Raw genomic sequence first — 23,313 nt, forward strand, 5'->3', positions numbered from 1 at the left:
CACATGGTTTTACATGTTTTTGCTCCACTGTTACAATCGAAGCTCTTAATTAATTCTTATTTATATTTAATATAGTTTAGATGTTAATTTTAAAAGTATAGATCATATAAAATTACATTTTAAACAACTGGTTCTCTAGTATATATATATATATATGTAAATACTTATAGGTATTACCAATTATTTTCTTCTCTATTGTTCATTGGATATTATGTTTTCGTTTCGCGTTAGATATTCGAATACTACTTTAAAACATTGATTAATGGTGAAAAAGGATTATTATTAATTTATAAGTTTTGGCCACTTATGCATGCAAATAATTTTAAGCGATGTTCAAGAAATCCAATAGACCAATTAATGAACGAATTCAATTTTTTGACTGTAAATCCTAGTATACAATATTATTTTCCATTTGATAAAGTGTTTAAGTACAAAAGACATTTACATATTATTTTTTAGAATAAAATTTTTTAAATGTTTGTATTTTTATAATTTATTTCTCATACTAACATGAAAAGATTTTGTTGCACTAAATACAGATAAATTGAATAGTTTATTTATATACATATATTCTGTTTTCCTATTCATTATAATACATTTTAATTGATTAAAATATATTGAAAAGCGAACCAATAAATGAAAAATCATATCTTATATAAAAAAAAAATATATATATAAAGAGGATAAATTTTAAATTCTAAGATGTTATTCTTTTTAAAAATTATTACTATTTCAATAAAAAAAATATAAAATAGCATTTTTTTCAAATCATTTGTTTGTGTTTCTTCATTTAAATATAAAGCTTTTAAAAAGTATCTTAGTACTATTCATGTATATACAATAAAATGAATCAGTTAAGAAGTTTTTAAAATAAATTTTAAATGATTTTTTTTTAAAAAAAAAAAAAAAAACTACAGGTCTTTTTATTGATGTTATGCTATAAATGTAGTATTAACTGTTTACCGTTCCTATTTTTTTATCAAAATCGTTGAAAATATTACAAAGTACAATGTTAATATTATTTACAAAAAGTATTACAGGAATTATTAATTATTATATAATTAATTATATTATTAATTCCTGTAATACTTTTTGATTGCCAACCAAACGAATTGTTAATTAATCTGTTTAGAAATAAACACTTCATATAAGGTAATGATAAATGTAACCATTGTACTTATTGGATTTTTTAATACCTTAGCCGCACTATTATGTACTGTTTTGGAAAAACAGTGGTCAGTGTACTGTACGGAATTAGTACAAACGGAGTTTGTATAATATTGTGTTGGTTTTAAAAACTTTTTGTATTAAATTAAACCTGCATTGCGAGCTCTGTATTATTCGTGATACGGTCCTTGTCAGTATATCGGAAAGAAGTATGCACGAAAAATAATTAGAATAATGCTCGAAGCCTTCAATTTAAATTGTCGGTTGATTATAATCGTGAAAACCTTTGTTGCCCGACCACATCAGGCAAAACTATTATAATTTGTTTGCCAAGAAAATGTCATTAATAAATAACCCAATAATGAATATCATGTCATTTTAAAATGTCTGGCCGTAAGTTATGCAAATGTATGTAAACCACCACGTGGGTCGTATCAGTCCACCCTTACGACGCCCAATAGCGTGACGGACTACGACTAGTGTTATGTTGATTGATAAATCGTACGTGTTTTGTGTATTTAACGTGGCCACGAGTGAAGAAGTTGTGTGGTTTATACACGATTGCAGCATAGATGACAGGGATGTATTTTAAAGAGAGGGGCAAAGGGCGCGACCCCCCCCTAAATCCGTATTTAAGGAATCAATCATATGTGAGATAAACATTTCTAATTTTTTTAATGTGGATAATTTTATAAAGATACTTAGTGTCCATACCAAGGCACCAAAACGTTTTTATAACATTATAAGTATAACGTTAAACTATTCAAAAAGCAATTGAAATTGATAATAGATAATAGAAACGAAAAACGACTAAAATTAATAACGAATAACATAACAGAAAACAATTAACAATTCGAACATAAAAAAATTGCCATGGAAAAATATTCATAACTATCAGTAAAATAAATTTGGAACAGTAATTTTTGTAAAATTGATTTAAATTACTAGGTAATTTAAATAAAATATATATAAAAAGGATGTTTAAAACAGCAATAAATTTATCAATTAATAATATACAAGTTAGCATTACTAATTATAATTTATAAATATGCTTTCTGAAAATACGTCGGATATTGTCGGCGCGGAACCCGTATGGCCTGCCTCATCAAAAATAATTTGGTGACAATAAATATATATTTTACGTGGTATGTGCATTTTATTGTTTTTATACAACAAATATTATTGCTTTATTTATAAGTTATAAGTAATGAGAATTACAAAAAAAAAATATCGTTAAAGGTGTATTGGTACGTATACGTGGGTATACGCCGCGGCATATTCTCATCAGCAGATTTTCGATTTTCGGCGTAACCTAATGTAAAATATTATTTTACGGGTATACGCATCTAAAATAACTCGAAAACTAAAAAAATAATAATAATTTAATAGTTCATTGGAAAAAATTGTTTATGAACCGTGAAATTGATTGAAATATTTAGCTGTTGAAGATTACAGTGAACGCTGTGTTTAATGTATTTTGTTAACTGTAGTGAATAACATTGAATAAAATAGTATGGAATGTGAATATTCAATCCATGATTCTTAAATATGCATCATGCAATTTATAACGCGCTGCAAATGGATATCTTGTGGTGTTATTTATAGTCTTAATAGAAGTTATAAATATGTAGTTACAAAGAATAAATTTAATTTTTTCGAATGTATCGAGAGAAATCAATTTTCGAGTGAAGCAAGAAAAATAATTTTAGGATTAATAACCATATTTTTTAGTGCGTATACCCACAAATATATTTATCGATACACCACTGGTTAGAGGTAAAATATATATAATATAATATTTAAAATATGTAATGTTATTTTAAATAGTATTATTTGCTAAATACTACATTTGAAAACGTTTCAAATTTTACACTAATTTAAATAATATTTATATTGAATAACGTTTAAATTATTTATAGGGTTAAACGCTCAATTGCTTAAAACATTTAAATATCCCATAACAATAAACAATATATATTATTTTGATTTAAGCACTGGTCCATACTTAGTGAAAATCAAATAAAACACAAGTGAAACTTTCAAAACATGGATAGGCGTTAAAAAAAAACTACATAAAAGTCCATTCCAAGTGGATCCGGCATTAGATTAAAAAAAAAAAAAAAACCCAATATTAAAGATTCACATGATTTAAATATTACAAAAAATTTTACTTGTAAATTTGGAGTCTGAATTGAAGAAAACATTTTAGTCACCCCCCCCCCCCCCCCACAAGTAAGTCTAAATACGCCCCTGATAGACTTCAGTGTAAATAATCTTCTAAGAGTCTATATTACTCATATATGCTTAGCTTGAATGATTTTTTAACAAGTAAATACGTTTTTCGAAGCGAATTTAAATTTTGTTAGATGACTGAACTGACAATTATTGTACTGAAATGTTAACGACTTCAATTTGATCGGTTATACAGTTATTAATATTGTTTTGGATTGATTACTATATTTTTATTTTTTTAAATACTTTTGAGAAATCGAATTTTGAACATGAGTTTGCTTAAAAGAATCGCTGTTATTACAGTGTATAAAAAACATTCAAATAAAATATTTTTGATATTATATATATAATATATGAACAACAGAAAAAAAATAGAAAGAGAAAGAGCAAGAGAAAGGAAATGAAAGACTTTGAAATAATTCACATCATTACATTTATTATTTATATACCATTGGTCAATAAAGTTAACTATAACTCAACTTGAGTTTTTCTTTACGAGGTCCATTATTTATCTGAATAAAAATTGAATTAAAAGAAAAAAAAATACTAATTCAAGATACGAGTATCAGGATTGGAATATCCAATACAGTTATAAGATGTTTATTTTTAAATGGTGAAATTACGATTAAATGAAATTTTTAAATAGTGTAACATTTTGAATTACGTGAGTGTAACATAAATTACTGCATAATATATAGAGCTATACGCTTATGTGTGTACAAGGCTGTGATTACTATAGATACTATAGATAAATAATATACACGCGGTGGCGAATAGTAAATAATAAAAAAGTTTCTAACGTGAAACGTAATGATACATAAATCTTATAAATGTGTGAGTGTGTGCACCGAATTGTTAGTCTAAGGGTCAGGCTTAAAAGGCTATATTGACTGGGCGGATGTTATGGTTCCTGTGTTAATAGAATTTACCTGAAAGGGTATGATATATGCACGGTGGGAGCGTAAAACAAAGATCCTTTAAGGAAAAACATCATATTTTAGAATTCAGTATCAAAATCATCATTATTTACTATATATATATATATACATATAAATATAAATATTATATCATACACAAGGCACAAATTTTTCTCTATTGTAAAATTTAAATTTATCGATTATATACTATAAAAACGAAATCAATTATCGTGATAATAATTTATGTCATTGTATAGAATTGCATTAAAGAAATCGTTTTTTTGTTGCAGGGATTATGTGTTAAACGTAATACTTATAAAAATATTAATTTTTAATTAATTTATAATATATATATATATATTTATCGAATTCAAAGTTTTATTTTTATTCTTATTATTTTTAAATTACGTTTCAACTACTAAATCAACGGTGTCTTTTGTATAACCATTTCATTTTAACGTGTATACAATAAACTATTTTTCATTTTTTTTTTTTTTTTTTTTGTTGTATCAAGCTTTAAAAAATTATGTAATCTTGATAAAATTCAAGTTTTACAATCGGTAACTTTTGAAAAGATTCAAAAATCTGCCATCTTATTATATAACCTACCTTACCTTACGTAATGGTTCTAAACGAAAATCGTTGTTGAAAGCAAAACTACCGCAAAATAAATCTTACAAATTACAGTACTACCACAGGAGTCATTTAATTATTAAACTTCCTATTATAGAAATCCTTGAAAAAACCTATTATTAAAACAACTATTAAGGCTCATATTATTATAATTATTTTATTAAACCCGTGTTGATATGAATAAAGAACTTAAATGATTTACATACACATTATGTTACCCTCATTACACATATATTGAGAATAATATTATTTACAATTTGACTATAAAATTGAGATCAACATTTTTTTTTTATTTTATGAAATGTCTTCAGTATTAAATATGTGTTATAAACTATAAATATTCTAAGAACATTTAATAATTTAAAGTAGTGTAGCGTATGACATGTGATATAGGTTATTTCTTATTATACTGTTTTAAATTATTAAACCTTTGTACCCAATTACACGACTCGCCATGTATAGGATATTTAATCAATAAACATCACATTTTTGACAAATAATTTAATTTAGAAAAGGATTTGTAATCATGATTACAACATAACTATATAACATTAATTATTTTTGTTTGTTTTGTTGTTTTATATTTACAAAAGTGCAGGTTGAGCCATTAAAGACTGATTATTTGATAATTATATTGATAATAATACGGTTTATAAATGGAGTTTGAAAGTAGTTATTTATTTGTTTCGTGTGATCTTACTGGCTATTGTTTTTACAATTATTGGTAGATGGACGTGAACTCATTTGAACTGACCCTTATTATATTAATATATGAGTTACAAAATATATGTCAATTAAATTTAAAATTGAATACTTTTTACACTCGTTAAACGATCGGAAACATACATTTTAAATCCTTATTTTGTATATGTCCCAACCGTAATCAAATTAAATTTCATTGGAATATTGATTAATTTCTAAAAACTAAGAATTAATGCTGTCATTAGTAATTTAAATTTATTGCTTTATGAACCAATTTGCTTAGGGGTTACAAGGCAATAATAATAATAAAAAAAAACAAGTTTTGGGAGAGGATGAGGAGTAGTTATTGGGCTATATTTGTGTATTACAATTGGTGGAAAAATCAATAAAACGCTAATAAAAATACGCGACCTGTGTACCACTTAAATTTTATAACGGGTACACGTGTATATATAATAATTTAATGATAAATGAATTATATATTATATTTTATAATATACGCGTGTTTGATTCCGTTTTTCAATAATTCGGATATTAGTTTTTGCGATGTCATTGTGTTGTTATGGTTTCATACCCACGATTTACAATTATTACATATTACATGAAGTATTTAGTCCATGTGTATATTTATATATGTTTGTGTGGTTGGGTACTTTGAAATTCCGGTACGTACTCGAGAATACGATATTAATTTAAGAAATAAAAAAAATAAAATGAGAAATCAAAAAGTAATTTTATCTCACACACAATACATGTATATATAAAATTAAAAATGTATTTATTTATTATTATTATTATTATATGTATACGAGAAATCCCTTTGGCTATTGATATATTTTCTAGTAGTAAATTCAGTAAAGAATGTAATAAAGTAAACTTAATAAGATAAACATGAATTAAGAAAATAAACTAGTAAACATGAAACAGTAAATAGTGAGTAAACAATATTAATAAATAACAGACAACTATGACTTCCGAAAATAAAACTGTGAGAAAAGCAATAAGCAGTTAAAAATCTAAGAATGTAGGGTCATGTAGGGACACACTAGTCATAAAATGTTGTTTGAATTGTTGGGGATTTTTGGTAGCTTTGGAAATATGGAAAGTTATATTAGAATGAGAAGAACGAGAAGGAATTTTAAAATTTATCAAGGATAGTAAGGTAGAAAAATCAATTTTGTTGAGTAGAAGGTCATTGAAAAACTTTAAACTAAGCACACGTCTACGTTCAGCGAGGGTATGTATCCTAAGTGCTTCATCAACAGGAGAGTTATCGTGAGGTTAATGAGAAATATCTAAAGAGAAGCCAACATATATCAAAAATGAACATAGTATACGTTAAAATTGATTTGAACCGGTGGTAGTATAAGGATTCCAGAATAATGATCCTTATTCTATAATTTTGGCTTAAACTAGAGTACAAGGATTTAAGTGATTTAGAAAGTTTATTTTTTTTTTTTTTTTTAGAAAATCGAGTAATGAAACCTATAATTTTGAATGATTTACAGTAAATTATTGAAATGTGTTCACTTGGATCGAGTTAACTTAATAATTTGAAGCTATATAATTGGATTACGAAATCAGGAGAAGGATACAACCCGGTATTTAGCAAGATTAAACCATTTTACACCAGATAGAGAAAGAATCAACGTTATTTTATAGATATCAACTCTTTACCTAAGATTTTATTTCCTAATATATTTTCATGTGGTCCACTAAACATAATATTCTAGCAGAAGGTAGAGGATTTTGCACACTGTTTGACAATTAATAAGAAAACTATAGGTGATAGGTAACCTCCTTGCGGTGCGTCAAAGTGAGATGAGAATACATTTGATTTAATACCAAACACCTATTGTTGTCTATTGAGCAGAAAAGAATTGAACCACGAGATTAAAGATTCAATTAAGTCGAATGTTCCTAATACTTTCAATAGGACTTTATGGTAGACTGAGTTAAAAGCCTCGGAAAAATAAGAGTACACGAGATTCACCTGAGAATGTTTTTGGGAGGTATCAAATATGAAATTACGCAATACTAGTTTGCATGTGGTTGTATTACGTCCGGTACGAAATCCATGTCGTTTATCGATAATTATATAATATATACAATATATATATATATATATATATATATATATATATTAATTTTAATAAGTGTGATAGAATTGATATTGATCGATAATTTATTATATCTGTGGATATATTTTTTAACATAATATATTATAATTATCGGTACTGAGTCATTTAAAAGGTATGCTAGTGGATTATTTTGACAACTCGCTTGAGCTAAATTATTACCTAGAAACATTCTTATACTAAATATACAAGTACATAATTAATTATTATATAAATATTTGAATTTTATTAAAAATACTAATTTATTCAAAACCATATAATAAATAATACCTAACAAGATGATCGTGTTTTTTTTCATTTTTTTTGTCTTATTAATTCAGATAAGGTTTTTTTGTATTTTTTCAAAATTAACCATTTTTTTTGATTTATTAAAACAAAAAAAAATAGCAAAAAACTGTAACTTGATATTTTAAAATAATTTTATAATTATTTAACTACGATAGTGGCCAATGGCCTATGTTATCAAGGTCTTGATTTAAGAAAAAAAAATTGATAGTTATCTAATATAAACAGTATATTTTAAATATAATAATATTTAAATTTTTATTTTATATAAATGGTCATTTTATATCTCTGTACCGAATATAAAAGTATTCGATAGTATTTCTTTAATTATGGCAGAGCCTCAATTTCCGAATAATCAAGATAGTATATATTATAATGTGGTATCTATACAAATATTGGTTATTGGTATACGAGTTTACTTGAATTTTCAATTATAACGTTGTGTCTGTTCGTTATTCATTTATACATTCAATCTAAATATATGAATAACTAATACGTCCAGATTTTCTGTAGAACCAATCAAGGAAGAAAACACATTCTAAGAAATACAGAGGTGTAATATATTTTTTAAAAGTAATCTTATTGAGGATATTATACAGACAAAATTTGTTATAATATTGAAGTTGGTGTACGTAACATACGTTTTACAACGAAATAAAAATTGATTTATGATTTGTAAAACTAGCATAATATTCGGACCATAATCTTAATTCATTAAGGAAGACATTATAATTATTGTTAAATTAATATTAAATTATTGTTAGTATTTCTATCACTACATAGTATTATATAATATATATTTCGACTATATTGAGTTCTGGTCTGTTTATAGCAATAATTCTTGATAACAGAAAATGCACTATGATTTATATCGAATAAAAATTGACATATTCGTTTGTTGATGGGAATTTAATACGTGATTTACGGTACCACTCGAGTATTGAGCGGAATCCAAATATGCTTTGTTACCTCTTTTACAAAAAAAATATTTTATTGAGTTCAAATATTTAATATGTTTAACGGAAATGGATAAACGGTAATTCGTGTTGTTGGCACATTTTTTCAGAAAAAACAACACGAGTTTTTTTTTTTTTTTTATTGACATTATATTTATACATAAATAGTATTAAGTACGTGTAAGAACTAAGTATGTGTAGGTTTGGTTATAATTAAATGATTGACAAGTCTATGCTCCCAGTATAATTGCATATTATGTATTCACTCTTATATGTAAACGATGCGTGTAAATTGCTTGATTCCGAATGACAATAACGTTTTACACAATTCCCAGTGAAATTAGAGCAGGTAATCAGTGCTCCTGCGTCAACCTCGGAACGGAGAGAAAAGGCGATGACGGATAGTGAGAGGGAGAAAAAAAAGACTAATATTCACAAAGTGCCAGTTCGTTGTCGTTTACTTCGAGAGATAATGAGGAAGAAAAGTTTTTTTGAAATTGGCACGCGGTTGTGATGGGAGACTTTATCTTTTAAACTGGTCCAATCGAACAACTTTTGTTGCTTGGTGTTTAATAAGAAAAAAAAATAAATGTATAAAGTTTTCACACACCGGAGAAAAAAACAATGTCGCAGTTGGAAAGATTTTCTATTGCTTTAAATAAAAAAAATAAAAAACACAAATATGGGAGGATGTCAAAAGAACAATATCAACAATAAAAAAAAAAAAAAATTCCACATAACGTGGAAGCCACGGTATTAAGTATAACTCATTATTATAAATAAATGTCGACCATCACATAAAATATTGTTTACGATAACAAACGTTGACGTGAAGGGATGTGGCATGGCTATTATTATTCGCCATTAAAATGTGAAAAGTCTGGTTGTACTTAACATACGATTCTCCCCATCCTCAATATTTCCATCTCTTTTCTCTCTCTCTCTCTCTCTCTCTCTCTCTCTCTCTCTCTCTCTCTATCTTCATTTTTCTACCGATATGGCCTTTGGGATTTAAAAGTGTGTCTTGAAAGAAGTAAAAGAACCTTCAGTTTCTAGGTATTCCGTTGAGCAAAATGTTCCCGTTACAAACAGCAGTTGATCGTGTTTACTGCATTGTCGTAAAAATAAAAAAAATGAAACATACGCATTCTTCGACTGTTTTCAATTTTTATCTTTTCGATCAATATATGTTATCGAATATACCTATTAAAAAGTTATACATCGACAGTTCGATATATACATCGAATATTAACGAAAATACACAAGAACGAAGTTGTACTTTAACAACCTTTCAAGAGTTTTGTCGATTACCAAGACGTTAAATTAAACCTCCGGGAAGTCTTAAGTGCCTTTTCTGTGACAGGATTGCGTTTTTCGAAGTTCGGTTGGAACTCGGAATGTTATAATAATAATATCATTTAGACGTCATACCTACTTGATTTTTGCCATACAATACAATAATTATTATGCCTTGATGTATTCCGACGAATCAACACGTGAAAACAACAACAGAGTTGGTGCAATTATGTTTAACACGATGTTCAAATATTATATTACGTAATTAAAGAGAACTGGAGTACGCTACCAATCTTCAAGAATGGCTAATTCACAGTATCATTCACTACGTATAGGCTAAAGGTAACTTTATCTACATTTAAAGAAAAATATTTTCTCCTGAAGTAGTCGTCATAGCGTAGTTACTATTGCTTTAGTCAGCGCTACCATATTGTTTATAGCATATGTGAAATAATAATAGTTATAACTAAGAGAAAAAGTTTCGAGCACAATCCAATTTTTAGTGTTTCTATTTTTTTTATTTTATGGGTATTTACATTGTGATTGATGATATTTAAAAACGTTCTATATTTTACGTCAAAACGACACTGGATCTTATGATCGATCTCAAACAATAATATAACAGTTTCAACGACTATACCTAAGTATTTTAGCAAATAAATAATATTAACACAGCTTTTTTATCAAAACGAATTTGACATTATTTTACGTAAGAAGAAATTTTGCCAATGGTAATCAATAAAATACTAAAACAGTATTTGAGTTTGATATTATAACGATGTTCGTATGTAACCATAAATACCTAATTTTAATTAGTAAAATAATTTTTTTTTTTAAATCCAGAAAACATAGTTTTTACTATTTAATATTTTAAATTTTTAAAAATAATTGTATTATTTTAAAATTCGTTATGAAAATAATTCACCTACACAATATTTATAAGATAACTATAGACTTTACACTCGACATATTAAAAATAAAATGTGGATAGACATTAGTTAAACATTAGTTTATCCGTTATTCATTTTATCCCTTCATAAAATAACTAACTGTATCTGCCTTGCCACTGAGGCTACCAAAAACATAACTTTGGTCTAAAAAATAATTTTGAAGCATTTTGTTTATCTTTGTCTTAAGGCTTTTTATTTTATTTCCCCCTCCACCAGTAAATGGCTGTTCCAATATCCTTTTGAGCAGTGAAATTCAAATTTTAATATAATGGTCGATTTATCAGACGTATAATACAACATATATATGTCATACAATGAAAAAATGTACTATAAATACGATACTAACCGGTACTACCGGTATTTTGTTCTTAATGTGGAGATAAAAAATCTTTTCACGATAAACCATTGAGTCGTCAATGTTAGTATGATACACAGTTTATGAATACATATTGTTGTATTCAGTATAATGCATGGGATACATGTTTAAATTTTTATTTATTTTTGTTGTTTATTTTTTTTCCTTCAATGAATAAACACCGTAATTTAAGTGTAATAAATAAATAAGACGTTCTTCATAAAACAATGGGTTCCTCAACTGAACTAGAGACAATCAAGCATGTAAGTGAAATGTATTTTAAATATTAATAGATAAAATTCTGAAAAGTGGACAGGAAATCTAAAATGTATTATTGAAAATAAAAATGCAGATCATAAAAGGAAAAGGTTCAGTAAAAAAGAAGTTGAATTGGTTGTGAAACAATGGTTAACAAATTTGAGAGAAGAATATGCCAGAGTTAGAATGTAGTTGATGATATTAAAGAAGAGAAACCTAATGAGAAGCTACTGTCAATAATACTGATATTATTATGAAGTTAACCAAAGGAAAGAAAATCCAATCAACTCTAGATTAATTTTTAAACAAACGATGATTTTTCTTAAAATACTATCATATTGAAAATATCAAAGATGATAATTTTACAATATAAGTACCTGATTAGAATATAATTTTTGAAAAGTTATTAGAAGAAAAAAAAATGTTAATTTTATTCTTAATATCAAATCATTATAATAAATATTAACCATTAAAGAACTGCATGATATCAAAAAACATGTCTTGCATATTCATTAAACAATAAGGAATGAAAGAAATTGTTATTTGGCTTATTAACTTCCGTATACTCTGACATTAGATTGTAATATAGGTCGATAACTATGCGTTCTACAATGGAACCATCCGTTGAATGAACCAACATATAATTAAATATCCATAAGTGTATTTTTTTTGATATTATTATTATTATTATTTTTTTTTTTTTTTATATAGAACTGTATGTATACACCGATAAACGACAGTGAACATTGAAACAATAAATATCACTTATACATTTATTATAGACAACATCACGAAAAATCAGCAAAAGGTTATTTCCAAATGTATTATGATACTATCATTAGCATAGTAAAACGATGACCGTTGATAGGAGAAACGAGTAACGGTGAACATTTTTGGACGGGAATCCATGCGTTGTGTAATAATAATAAAGCGTCGGAAGTTGGAAGATGATGCTTTTTGATCGATTTTTCGATATGAACATTTATTTACATATTCGATTAAAACCCGATTGTAATTCAGATTAATATAATAGCCCATGACGAATGGCGGTCCGTAGTATTATTTGTCGACGCAAGCGCCAATGCGATGTGCCGTGCACAAGGTAGACACAATTTTCGACCCGAACCCGGGGTGAAACCACTACCCTGGTAACATATCAAAAACTGATAAGCCTGATGAACGGTATAATAACGGGCTCGATACATGCGTGTACAATCACCGTTAGCGCACGTGCGACGGACGAAGTTCGCACGCCGTTGTTTTTTTATCCGTCAAACCGTCTCTCGAAATCCGTATCGGATCTACTCGCACACGTCGCGCGTACAGAAATATATTGCCAAGGCATTACACAATGAACGGGATCGTGGTGGAGTAGTGGATGGGAGGGGTGACATAAATCTTCGCATTGTGCCGCGCGCCGACCTCGCTTTTGTTGACCTATTGAGCCGAAAAGGCTTTTGTAAGCCTGCGAAATATACATATGCATATGCGTATGCACAGAACTGGTGAGAGCGGCACACTGTCTATGCGCGCACGACGTGTTTTCGGATTGCCATTAGTTTTCTGCTTCGACTCTCCCGGATACAAAATGAACAAAACAATAGTCATCGTATATTGTAATAATATGCCCGCGCGTGCACCGAAATCGAAATATAATGAACACAAGACCGAAATATTCATAATAATATACGTCGTATGTGACACGACGGGTATAAGAATTTATATTATACGGGGCGCTCGCGGTATTCGTCGTTAAACATAACGCTTGCATGTACGCGGACGTATGCGAATAGTTATAATAAAAAATAATGAAAAATACGAGTTTCGAATTCAATTCTACGCACTCAGTATAAAAACACAAACATAAAATATTTTATTATTATACACTGAATACATAATATGATATGTGATCGTTATTATATTTTCGGGTTAAAAACATCGAGTAACATTAATAGCGCGTAGTTTTTTTTTTTTTTTTGGAAATTTTACAATTTCAAACATCTCCATGGATCTATGAAAAGTATGAATCTTTAACAAAAAAAATAAAATAAAAATCAACAGCTCGGGTAGCAGACATAATGCTATACAGTTGAAAAATACCCCAACAATTAATGATTTTTATTCAATATATTATTATATTTTATTGTTTTGCACGTACTGAATAATGATATGTTCCTAATCGTCCTGTTTGGGGTTTTTATATCAATGGACAAACGTAAGAAACCTTTCACGTACATAAACACAAAACACATAAGTAGATCCGTAACTAGGGTGAAGCGAGTGAGGCACTTGCCTTGGGCGCCTGCAGCTGGGGGGCGCAAAAATATTAAATAATTAACTTATTTTAAGAAATGTTATTTCTTGTTTTGCTAGAAACTTAATTACAACTTTTCAGATTTTTCCGAATCGTATTATACATATTAAAAGTTGTGAGTGTAACATCCCTACAACCTAAGGAGCGCATTGCTAACGGTGGAACAAGTTGTATTTGAGCCTCGTGTTTAGTTTCTAATTTCATATTTTTATCTGTGTTATTTGTTTTGTATTATAATTTGCGTGTGACGCATTGCAGTGCATTGCACGGCTGCGATTATGGTTGGCGTGGAGTTGAACCTCCCAAACAGCTCCAGCTGTGTAATCGCGCTGTTAATGTTGCGCGTAAATGTTCGTTATTCCATGTTTTCAATCTCTATCGGTCATGCTGTATGTAAATTCTTAAAAGTCATGTTCTCGGTGCCACAAGTTTTTTTAAATTCCTTTGTTTTCAGTTTTAGTGTGGTGGCATGGAGACATTTTTATCGTAATATTTGTGTCCGGGGGCCGTAGCTTTCGTGGCAAATGTCGTCGGGACCATCGCTCTCTTTGTTTTCGTGTTCAACGATGTGTACACATCAATATTAGTTTTCTTGAATTTCGTTCTCGTTCCCGTTTACAGCCATTTTGTCAAAAACCACGGTTTTCTTTGTGTTGTATTTTGTATGCCGTCTGGTAAGTGGCGTTCAGTAATTTAAAGTTACTCATGTACTTTAGTTTACATTGTTCTAGATTGGTCATTTCCCAGCGGAATTTATGAATAGTGTGGTTTTTCATCGTCGTTTTGAATTGTGCAGTGACGAGACTTGTAATTTCTTCGTCAACAACTGTCGGAATACGATAATTTATGTGCGGAGTCAACTTGTGATTTTTATTGTATTAGTTTTATTAATTACAGGCCCCGGCACACCTCGTGTATCACAGTTTTACGTGAGTATTGGTTGACCAAATTATTGATAGTTGTATTAGTTTAGTAAAGGCTGACGGATCTAAGTCAGAGCATTTATTTATTTGTATTATAATTATTAGTTGTGCCATTTTAGGGCCAATGATGATTATTTATTTATTGTGCCATTTAGGCTACTTATTTATTTTATATTGATTTACATATTTATTACTACACAGTCCATTTTTTAGTAATTTTAATTTTTATATTTTTTATTTTGGTGAGAGACACCTATTATTAGAGACACTCCGTGCACCGACGTTGAATTATGAAAAGACATAAGTATCCTAATAACGATAATAGGGTTGAAATTATATTGTTAATTATTGTATATTTATCTAATTTTTTGTAATAGCTGATAAATATAAATTCGATTTATTCACACAATCCCACATCGTATCCACAGCGCCAAACCGTTTTTTTTTTTTTTTAATTGTCTCAGAAAAATAATATAAAAACCAATTATTAAGAAAACATTAGACAATGTTTTATTAGGAAAAATACTAAATACAATTTCTTTTGTGAATATGAGCATATATCTTTTTTTTTATTTTGATTTTTTAGTCTATTAAATAAAAATATATATTAGTTAATAAGTTATATTTATATAAAATAAATACATTTTTTCAATTTTAATAATTCATTATTTATATTTTATACATAAAGGCAGTCCCATAAATATTTGTCAGATGCACACATTTTTGAAACTGCGACACTAAAAAGGGTCTGCGCCAAACTGGTTCAACGTCAAACAGTGGCGCCAAAACGGCTTTAACATTCGTGGCCGAAAATAGCGTATATCTTCTTGTTAAAAAATACTATAACAGATAAAATGGTCGTAAATGAAGTGATTTATCACTTCTTATCGTATATTATTATCTACCAACTATACGTTTTACTATTATATATTATTATATTTAGTATTTAAATTGAACTGAATGCACAGAGTGTATACTATATCTTTGAAATTTCTTATGTTTTACATTTAGTCATGTGTGTGTACGTGAAATCTTTGCCTACACAATTATACTTGTAATGAATAAAACATAATGATGAACGCAAGCGGACAAATAGAAAAAAATAAACACACACACACACAAACACACGCACCAATCATCTATAAATAATAAATATGCGAGTTGTCTTTTGCTGTCCTTTAATGCACAAAAAACTCAAATAACACGAGTATCTATACACAAAAAAAAGAACTTTGACGAGAATTAATTTGATTTGGAATCTCATTGCATGTTCATTATAGTAGACGTTTTATTATGTCTTCCAAAATGAACGAATTAATATAAATTCATCACGCATATTATATCTGAAATTAAAAAAAAAAACAAAAAACACTGTCGTCGAGTGCATAAGAATATTTAATAATTCGTACACTGCAATGAAGTCAATGGAAAGTACGTAATGTTGCAATATTTTAAGTATGTGATACTTCTATTTTATTTTTGTGATAATATTTTCACTGATGATGGGATGTATATTATTATAATTATTATTACCCGTATATCATATTATATTTATGATTGCGAGTTACATAAGTTACATAATAAAAATAATTCATTATCTAAAACAAAGAACTGGTGTTGAAAACAAAAAAAAATAATTGATGGTATCGTGAAAGCTAAATAAATAAGATAATAAAATTGTATAGCCGATGCAGGAGAAACAAAACAGGCAATGGCAAAAATGTGAATTTCATCAGTTGAATGGATTGTACAAAATAAATAGGGTACTTCTATTGAACGTGACTTTATTCCTTTGTAAAAGGACACGAGGACCAATGAAAAACAAATACGTCACACATACAGTGGCGTACGTAGACATTAAGTTCAGGATATACCCGAGAAAATTAACTAATTAGGTAAATGGGAGGAAAAAGTCTCCCTATCCGATCAACATTTATTAACACTCAATACTAGATAATACAAAACAATAATTAATTATCTACACCATAGATTTTTAACCATTTAAAGTCCATACCTTTTTCATAATACGTATGAAATCACGCCCCCCTCACTACTTTAAGATTGAAATAATCATTAAATAATCAAAATTGTGTTAAATGTTATTAATTGTATTTGCAGAGAAATAAAATATTATTCTTATTTCAAATTTTTAAAACAAAATGTATTATTATAATTTTGTAAATATTAAACTGTAAACTTATTATTACTAAATATTAATTATTAAAAGTGTTTGTCACTGCTTAATTTAAAGTAATTTGTTAATATTTAGCGATAACTCTGATAGTACGCAAAAATAAACGATAATGTACATAAATAGTAGATATTATAATTAATCAATAATGTCCGACAAAAAATAAATAATCATAAATAATGTTTTCCTGTTTTATGGTTTTTAAAAATGTTTACGGCTGCCCAAGAGCACACTCCCTCAAGTTGAAAACCAGTGCTAAATAGTTTTAAATTAATTTTCATATTTATATCAATTAATTAAGCATCACACCGTCCAAAAAAGTGTACATAACCAATTTATTTATAATTTTCTTACTTAATTCTTCTTGGTTGAAGTATTACAACAGAATAAAATGAACAAATAAAAAAAATTATAACACCGTTAATAAGTTCGATTAATTTCACATAATCGTCAAGCCATACGGTCTCGTAGCGTGACGTAAGACGATAAGTTATCTTTTTAGTAGGTTTGAAAGTGGTGAAGTTACGTTTTTTTCCCCTCTCTTCAATATTCATCGAAGCTCTACAATGTCGACTACCGAACGTATCATCGAAATGTTTCGGGGGGGGGGGGATCTATTTATATATCAATATAGTAGATACGATAAACGTGTATCATTTTCCATTATTCGTAAAAAAAAAAAATTGTCTATGGTTCTCGTTCGTTACTAAATTATTGATTCAGGCGAGCCTAAAGTAGCTTTTTGCAGCTCGTCGATTAGTAACTGAGGACGTCAGTTATCATGTTTACCTCTATGAAATAACATCATCGTTCTGGCACAATATTCGTACTTGAATATACTCGTCTGGGGTACAACAACTATGTAGAGAACCACAGGGGTCTCGTGCATAATAGGGCAGTATGCGTGTGTACGGTACCACACTTATAATCGCTTTTATTAACTATAAATAATGTAATGTACAATAAACTGACGCAGACGTACGATTACGGTACAACAGAACTCTCTCGCGAAAATGTATATATATATATATATATATATATACATTTCATTATAACAAAATATTGTGTAATATTTAATAGTAATAAAAATACGTTGTAGTGATACCGACGCTAGTGTACACAAATAATTACAAATCGATAACAATTGTTAATTAGTGCGGTAATATTTAGTTATTTTTATACTCGTGGAAGGAATACATGTGACTATTTTTGTGTGTGTGTGTGTGTGTGTGTGTGTGTGTACGTGAATTCTACAAACTGAGTTTGTGAGATTATTATATAGACGGTGTAGTGCGGTTGGGTTGTACCGGTCGGCGGTGAGGTGAAACGCGATAAATTATGAACAGTCGGTAAAACGGTGTCGCTTGCATTACCGAGAGCAAATACTACTACTACGATACGTTAACGACGGACTAAGTTCTGGGTGAAGAAAATTCCCGCTTCACGTGAGGCGGACAATTCGAGACGAAAATAATTAACTTCTCGGCCGAGTGAACGAACAATACATATAGTGCAAAAAGATCATTTCACCCCGTGACGCGTTGCAGTGAAAATTTGGTGAGGGGAATTCCTTGCGCAATGGGTTGACATGAGTGAATGACGGAAAACCGGAAAAAGGATGAGGAAAAGGCTAAATGATCAATAATACCTGTTAAAAATGTTTCAATAGGATATGCCATTATACGACTAAAGTACGTCAAAAAATAGGGTAGTGTAATTGTATATAAAATGGTATAAGTACATGTGTGTGTGTGTGTGTTTGAAGAATACACGGTTGACGAGATGAACATGATCCAAATAAATTCCCATTAACACGCTGATGTTTTAACCTAACTTATTAATCGAACGTAATCCCTTATAGTTGTATTATCGATATTAATACATAAGGTCATAATCGTTTTATGTACAGATATACACAATGAACCCCCAGAATCCTATGCTGAAAATACTCCATTCAACGTGCTCATCCGAGTAACACGAGATTAGTCCTTGTACATCATGTATTCTCGTATTCGTTAATAAACTAACACGATATTAAGACGTTTATATACGTATAAATATATGTATACAAACTCAAACTCAACGGTGATGTTATGAGTATATTATTATTTTACTAACGCTGTCGTGCACATCAGATACGACTACGTCAGCTAGGGCGAAATGAATATGGTCCTCAAAAGCGTATATAGAAAAAAACGCAGTTGCTGCGTAATTCACTCATGTTCACATCAAACAATGTTAATTTATGTTTGAAACAATTTATCTTTCAATATTTCACTCGATTTTTCAGACATATTAGAAATAATGTCTTCAATATTATTATAGGTATCTCAATTTAAAATAGTGTTTTTCTATGTAAGTTACTTCAACAGAAATATATATTCTATAAATCTATAATATTGTATTTACAAATTTAATAAATTTAAAAACGTACGAATCTGTACAATATTTTGTTTTGTAGAAAGTATAGATTCAATATCAAGTTTCTCTAGAGGATTCCTTAATTTATATTTTTCTTAAAGGAAATTTAAAATAATTTAAAAGGTAAATTAGGTGAAACAATTAAGATTCATATTAAATTAATAATTTCAGATAATTTAACCTCATAATTTCATTACTATACTTCTAAATTTAAATGGTTGTAAGTACAATTTCTTTAAATGTTTATAGAAAAAAAAACAATCGTTTTCCTATCAGATGTTCACGATAAAAAAATACTCGATCACGAGTAACTCAGGTATAGTATATTATAATTTGGACAACTATAGTCAATGTATATGAATAGAAAAATATATATTTAAAATAATAAAACATATTATTTAGAGTATGTATATATATAGAACTCTCGACATTGTGATTTAGTTTAATAAAATAATCATATAAACTCGTAAAATAAATAATATTCCTATTATTGGAGAAAATGAAGATTTTAGCTGTCATAAAACACGCAGAAAATATACAATAACATATTTCTAAAATTTGAATGTGTGTATATATAACTGAGAGTTGAGAGTTGATTTACAATGTGTTTTAATACATAATATGTTTTTATTTCAGATGAAAAAATGATTAAAAAAGACCCGTCAATAAATTCACAACTTTTTAGTTAATTAATGCAGGGCATTAATTTCAATTTTATGAATATCATACTCATTCGATGGTGCCTATGTTATAAAAAAACAGTTATTCAAATGATTGATAATCGTTATCCTCACGATCTTTCCTGCAACCTGTATAAATTATATTTTAATGAAATTAATCATAACTGTATGTTCAGTTTATACGAAAACAACGGTATATTTGAAAATACGACGTAATTAGATAGATTTTTTTTTAAAAAAAAATAAACTTCATATGCTTTATATCTAATTAACATAAGGTCCATTGTTTTTTTACTCATATTCAACGTATAATGTACAATCTCAAAATGTCACTACGCAATTTGTCTTTGTCGATACAAATCTCTGTATATAAGCGTCAAGTAATGACTTTTTCGAACTAATTTGTATTAAACCATGCTTCACATTGCATTCGCCTAGATATAAGGCAAAAACGAATATTTATATTTTATTATTTAGTCACACTAAATTCAACATTATGTACATGTTTAGCAAATCTTTTTACGGACGTGATATTGTCTATGAAAACGAGGTAGGTATACGCACGTGTATATTATAATTGTATACATATCGTTCAAGCCATGCTGCTTTTTATGCAATTGACAGTTCTCTTTTTGTGTATATTTTTACGAGATATAGTTATACAAACATACACATACACAAACCACACCAAACACTTAATTTAAATTGGATTTTTAACGAGTCAATGGTGGTTGGCTCGAACAATCTGAGTACTACTACAACACTTCATTTCAAATTAATATTTTATAAGCATGAAGAAGAACGCGTACGATTTGTATTGTGATAGGTACGGGTCGCCTAATAATGATATAGCATACCATGTTAGTGGGTTAATCCAACCCGACATCGGCGCTAAAGCGTTTTTCCTTTATTTTGTTTTTTATTTTTTTATACCATGAAAAATGAGAAATAAAACTTTTTACGGTGAGTTTTTAATTTGCCTATCAGTTGTAGTACACCGAGATAGGTGTATACAGAAACTACTCCAAAGTCCCGTTGTCCCTTTCTCGACAACCCTTTCTCTTAGCGCAAACATATATACAACAATATATCCTCGTGGAACCATAAGACAGCGTATAAAGGGTATTGTTTTTTTGCTTGCTAACAACAAGTATAAAACACCTACCCTGACCACAGCACAAACTCGATGTTGTCTCCGTGCTTCTCTTTCATCGCCTTCAGGGCTGACTGGATCAGAGTCCACGGCGAGTCACATCCGTAGTCACCCAGCCTACCGCTACCGGTCGTTAGGCTGGGCCGTTCCATGTCCAACACTTGCTGATCGATTGCAGACCGCTTGCAACCTGCAAAACCAAATACATAAGCCGTTAGCTCAAGAAAGTACTTCTTATTCACCCAAAGAGTCAAACGATTTTAATATTTATTTACGATGATAAGCAAATATAAAATATTTAATTTAATTATTGTACATGCTAATCAAGGTAGTGGACATAAATAGCACAAAGAACGAAGGGAAATTAAGCTCCAGGAGAAAAATTCAAAGGTGCAAAATAGGAATTCAACCTTTCTAAAATTATCAATTCAAGATTAATGCCCCCCCTCCAATTTTTTTTCCTGTTTAGTGATGAATATTATGAGTGATGATACATGGGTCATTCTATAGCATGGTATACCAAATACCTAAACTTTTTATACAATTTCAAAGGATCTCTGTCAATGCCCAAAAATAAAAAAAAACATCAACTCTGAATCAACCATTTAATCAGTCTAAAGTTAGTCTGAGTACTTAATATATGCACTGTACAGGGCAGATTCGAGGGATCATTATATTTTTACAAGTATGTTAGTATTTTCGTATATGATTTGTATCGTATAGTGCCGATTTGATGCCTATAATGTGTCGGATGCGATTTTTTTCAAAATCACCTGTAAGCTATAATTTAATAATTGATTAAAATCAATAATTTATTTTTGATTTTTAATTTAATTAAATTTAGGATAATATCTGGAAACTTAATTAAAATTATTTTGTTAATCAATTACAAATTTACCCATGTGCCATATACGAGTACCTAATTAGTTAAATTAATAACTCTGTGTAAATAATGTAAATTTTATGTACATGAAAACAGCGTAGTTAATTTTTCAGAAAAAATTATAAGAAAAAATGAAAATTTTCAAAACCGTGAAAAAACTGTTGAAAAATACAATAAATACATTACATTTTGTAAGTCAAAAATTCAACTCACTTTCAATTAGTCAATTTTTAAGATAGAACCAAACTTTGTAAGTCAAAGTTGTTTAAAAAAATAATGTTATAAAAATATAAATTCTAAAATAGAGGTTGCAAGTACAAATAAAATTTTATTACTGCAAAAGCGCGGGAAAAAAAAATGTTAAAGATTTTAATTTTTTAAAAATAAGTGTAAATTCAAGTCCTTTCACAGATAAAAAAATCCCGAATAAAATATATGATGATGTCTTCAAAATATTTCATGTTACCTTTTTCGTTGAACACACTGAATATTTTAACGTATTATATTTCTGGGCACAGCGACTGTTAAAATTATACAAAAAAACCGAGATTGAGTATGCGTACGAATATTCAAACATTAATATAAAATATATATAAAATTATTTTATAATACTAAAAACTGTAAATAATATTAATCGTTCTGTATTTTATTAATATTACGAGAGTGTAATATTTCCCACTTGTACACAATTTCTTCGATTTCACCACAATGCAATTATCGAGTATCTTTTATATTTTGCTGATCACCTATCATGATCCAAGAAAAGAAATAAAAGTTTTAAATGCTTTATGATGACAATAATAAATGCTGTTGATTAAAAATTTCATTGACGATTCGGTAAACAAACTAAAACGCTACC

The 23,313-nt window shown here is 28.5% G+C and overlaps 1 protein-coding gene across 3 annotated transcripts in view; it reads right to left on the reverse strand.

Moving 5' to 3' along the window:
* The window catches only part of LOC112692718 (acid sphingomyelinase-like phosphodiesterase 3a), a 279,185-nt gene that overhangs the window by 104,932 nt on the left and 150,940 nt on the right, over nt 1–23,313 (reverse strand). For all 3 annotated transcript variants that reach the window (XM_025567473.1, XM_025567472.1, XM_025567471.1), the window contains one exon: nt 21,584–21,761. In XM_025567473.1, the coding sequence (XP_025423258.1) occupies nt 21,584–21,761 (178 nt within the window). The remainder of the gene's footprint in view (nt 1–21,583; nt 21,762–23,313) is intronic.

This window comes from Sipha flava, unplaced genomic scaffold (assembly GCF_003268045.1).
Source record: "Sipha flava isolate LNK unplaced genomic scaffold, YSA_version1 76_pilon_pilon, whole genome shotgun sequence".
Taxonomy (NCBI): Eukaryota; Metazoa; Arthropoda; class Insecta; order Hemiptera; family Aphididae; genus Sipha; species Sipha flava.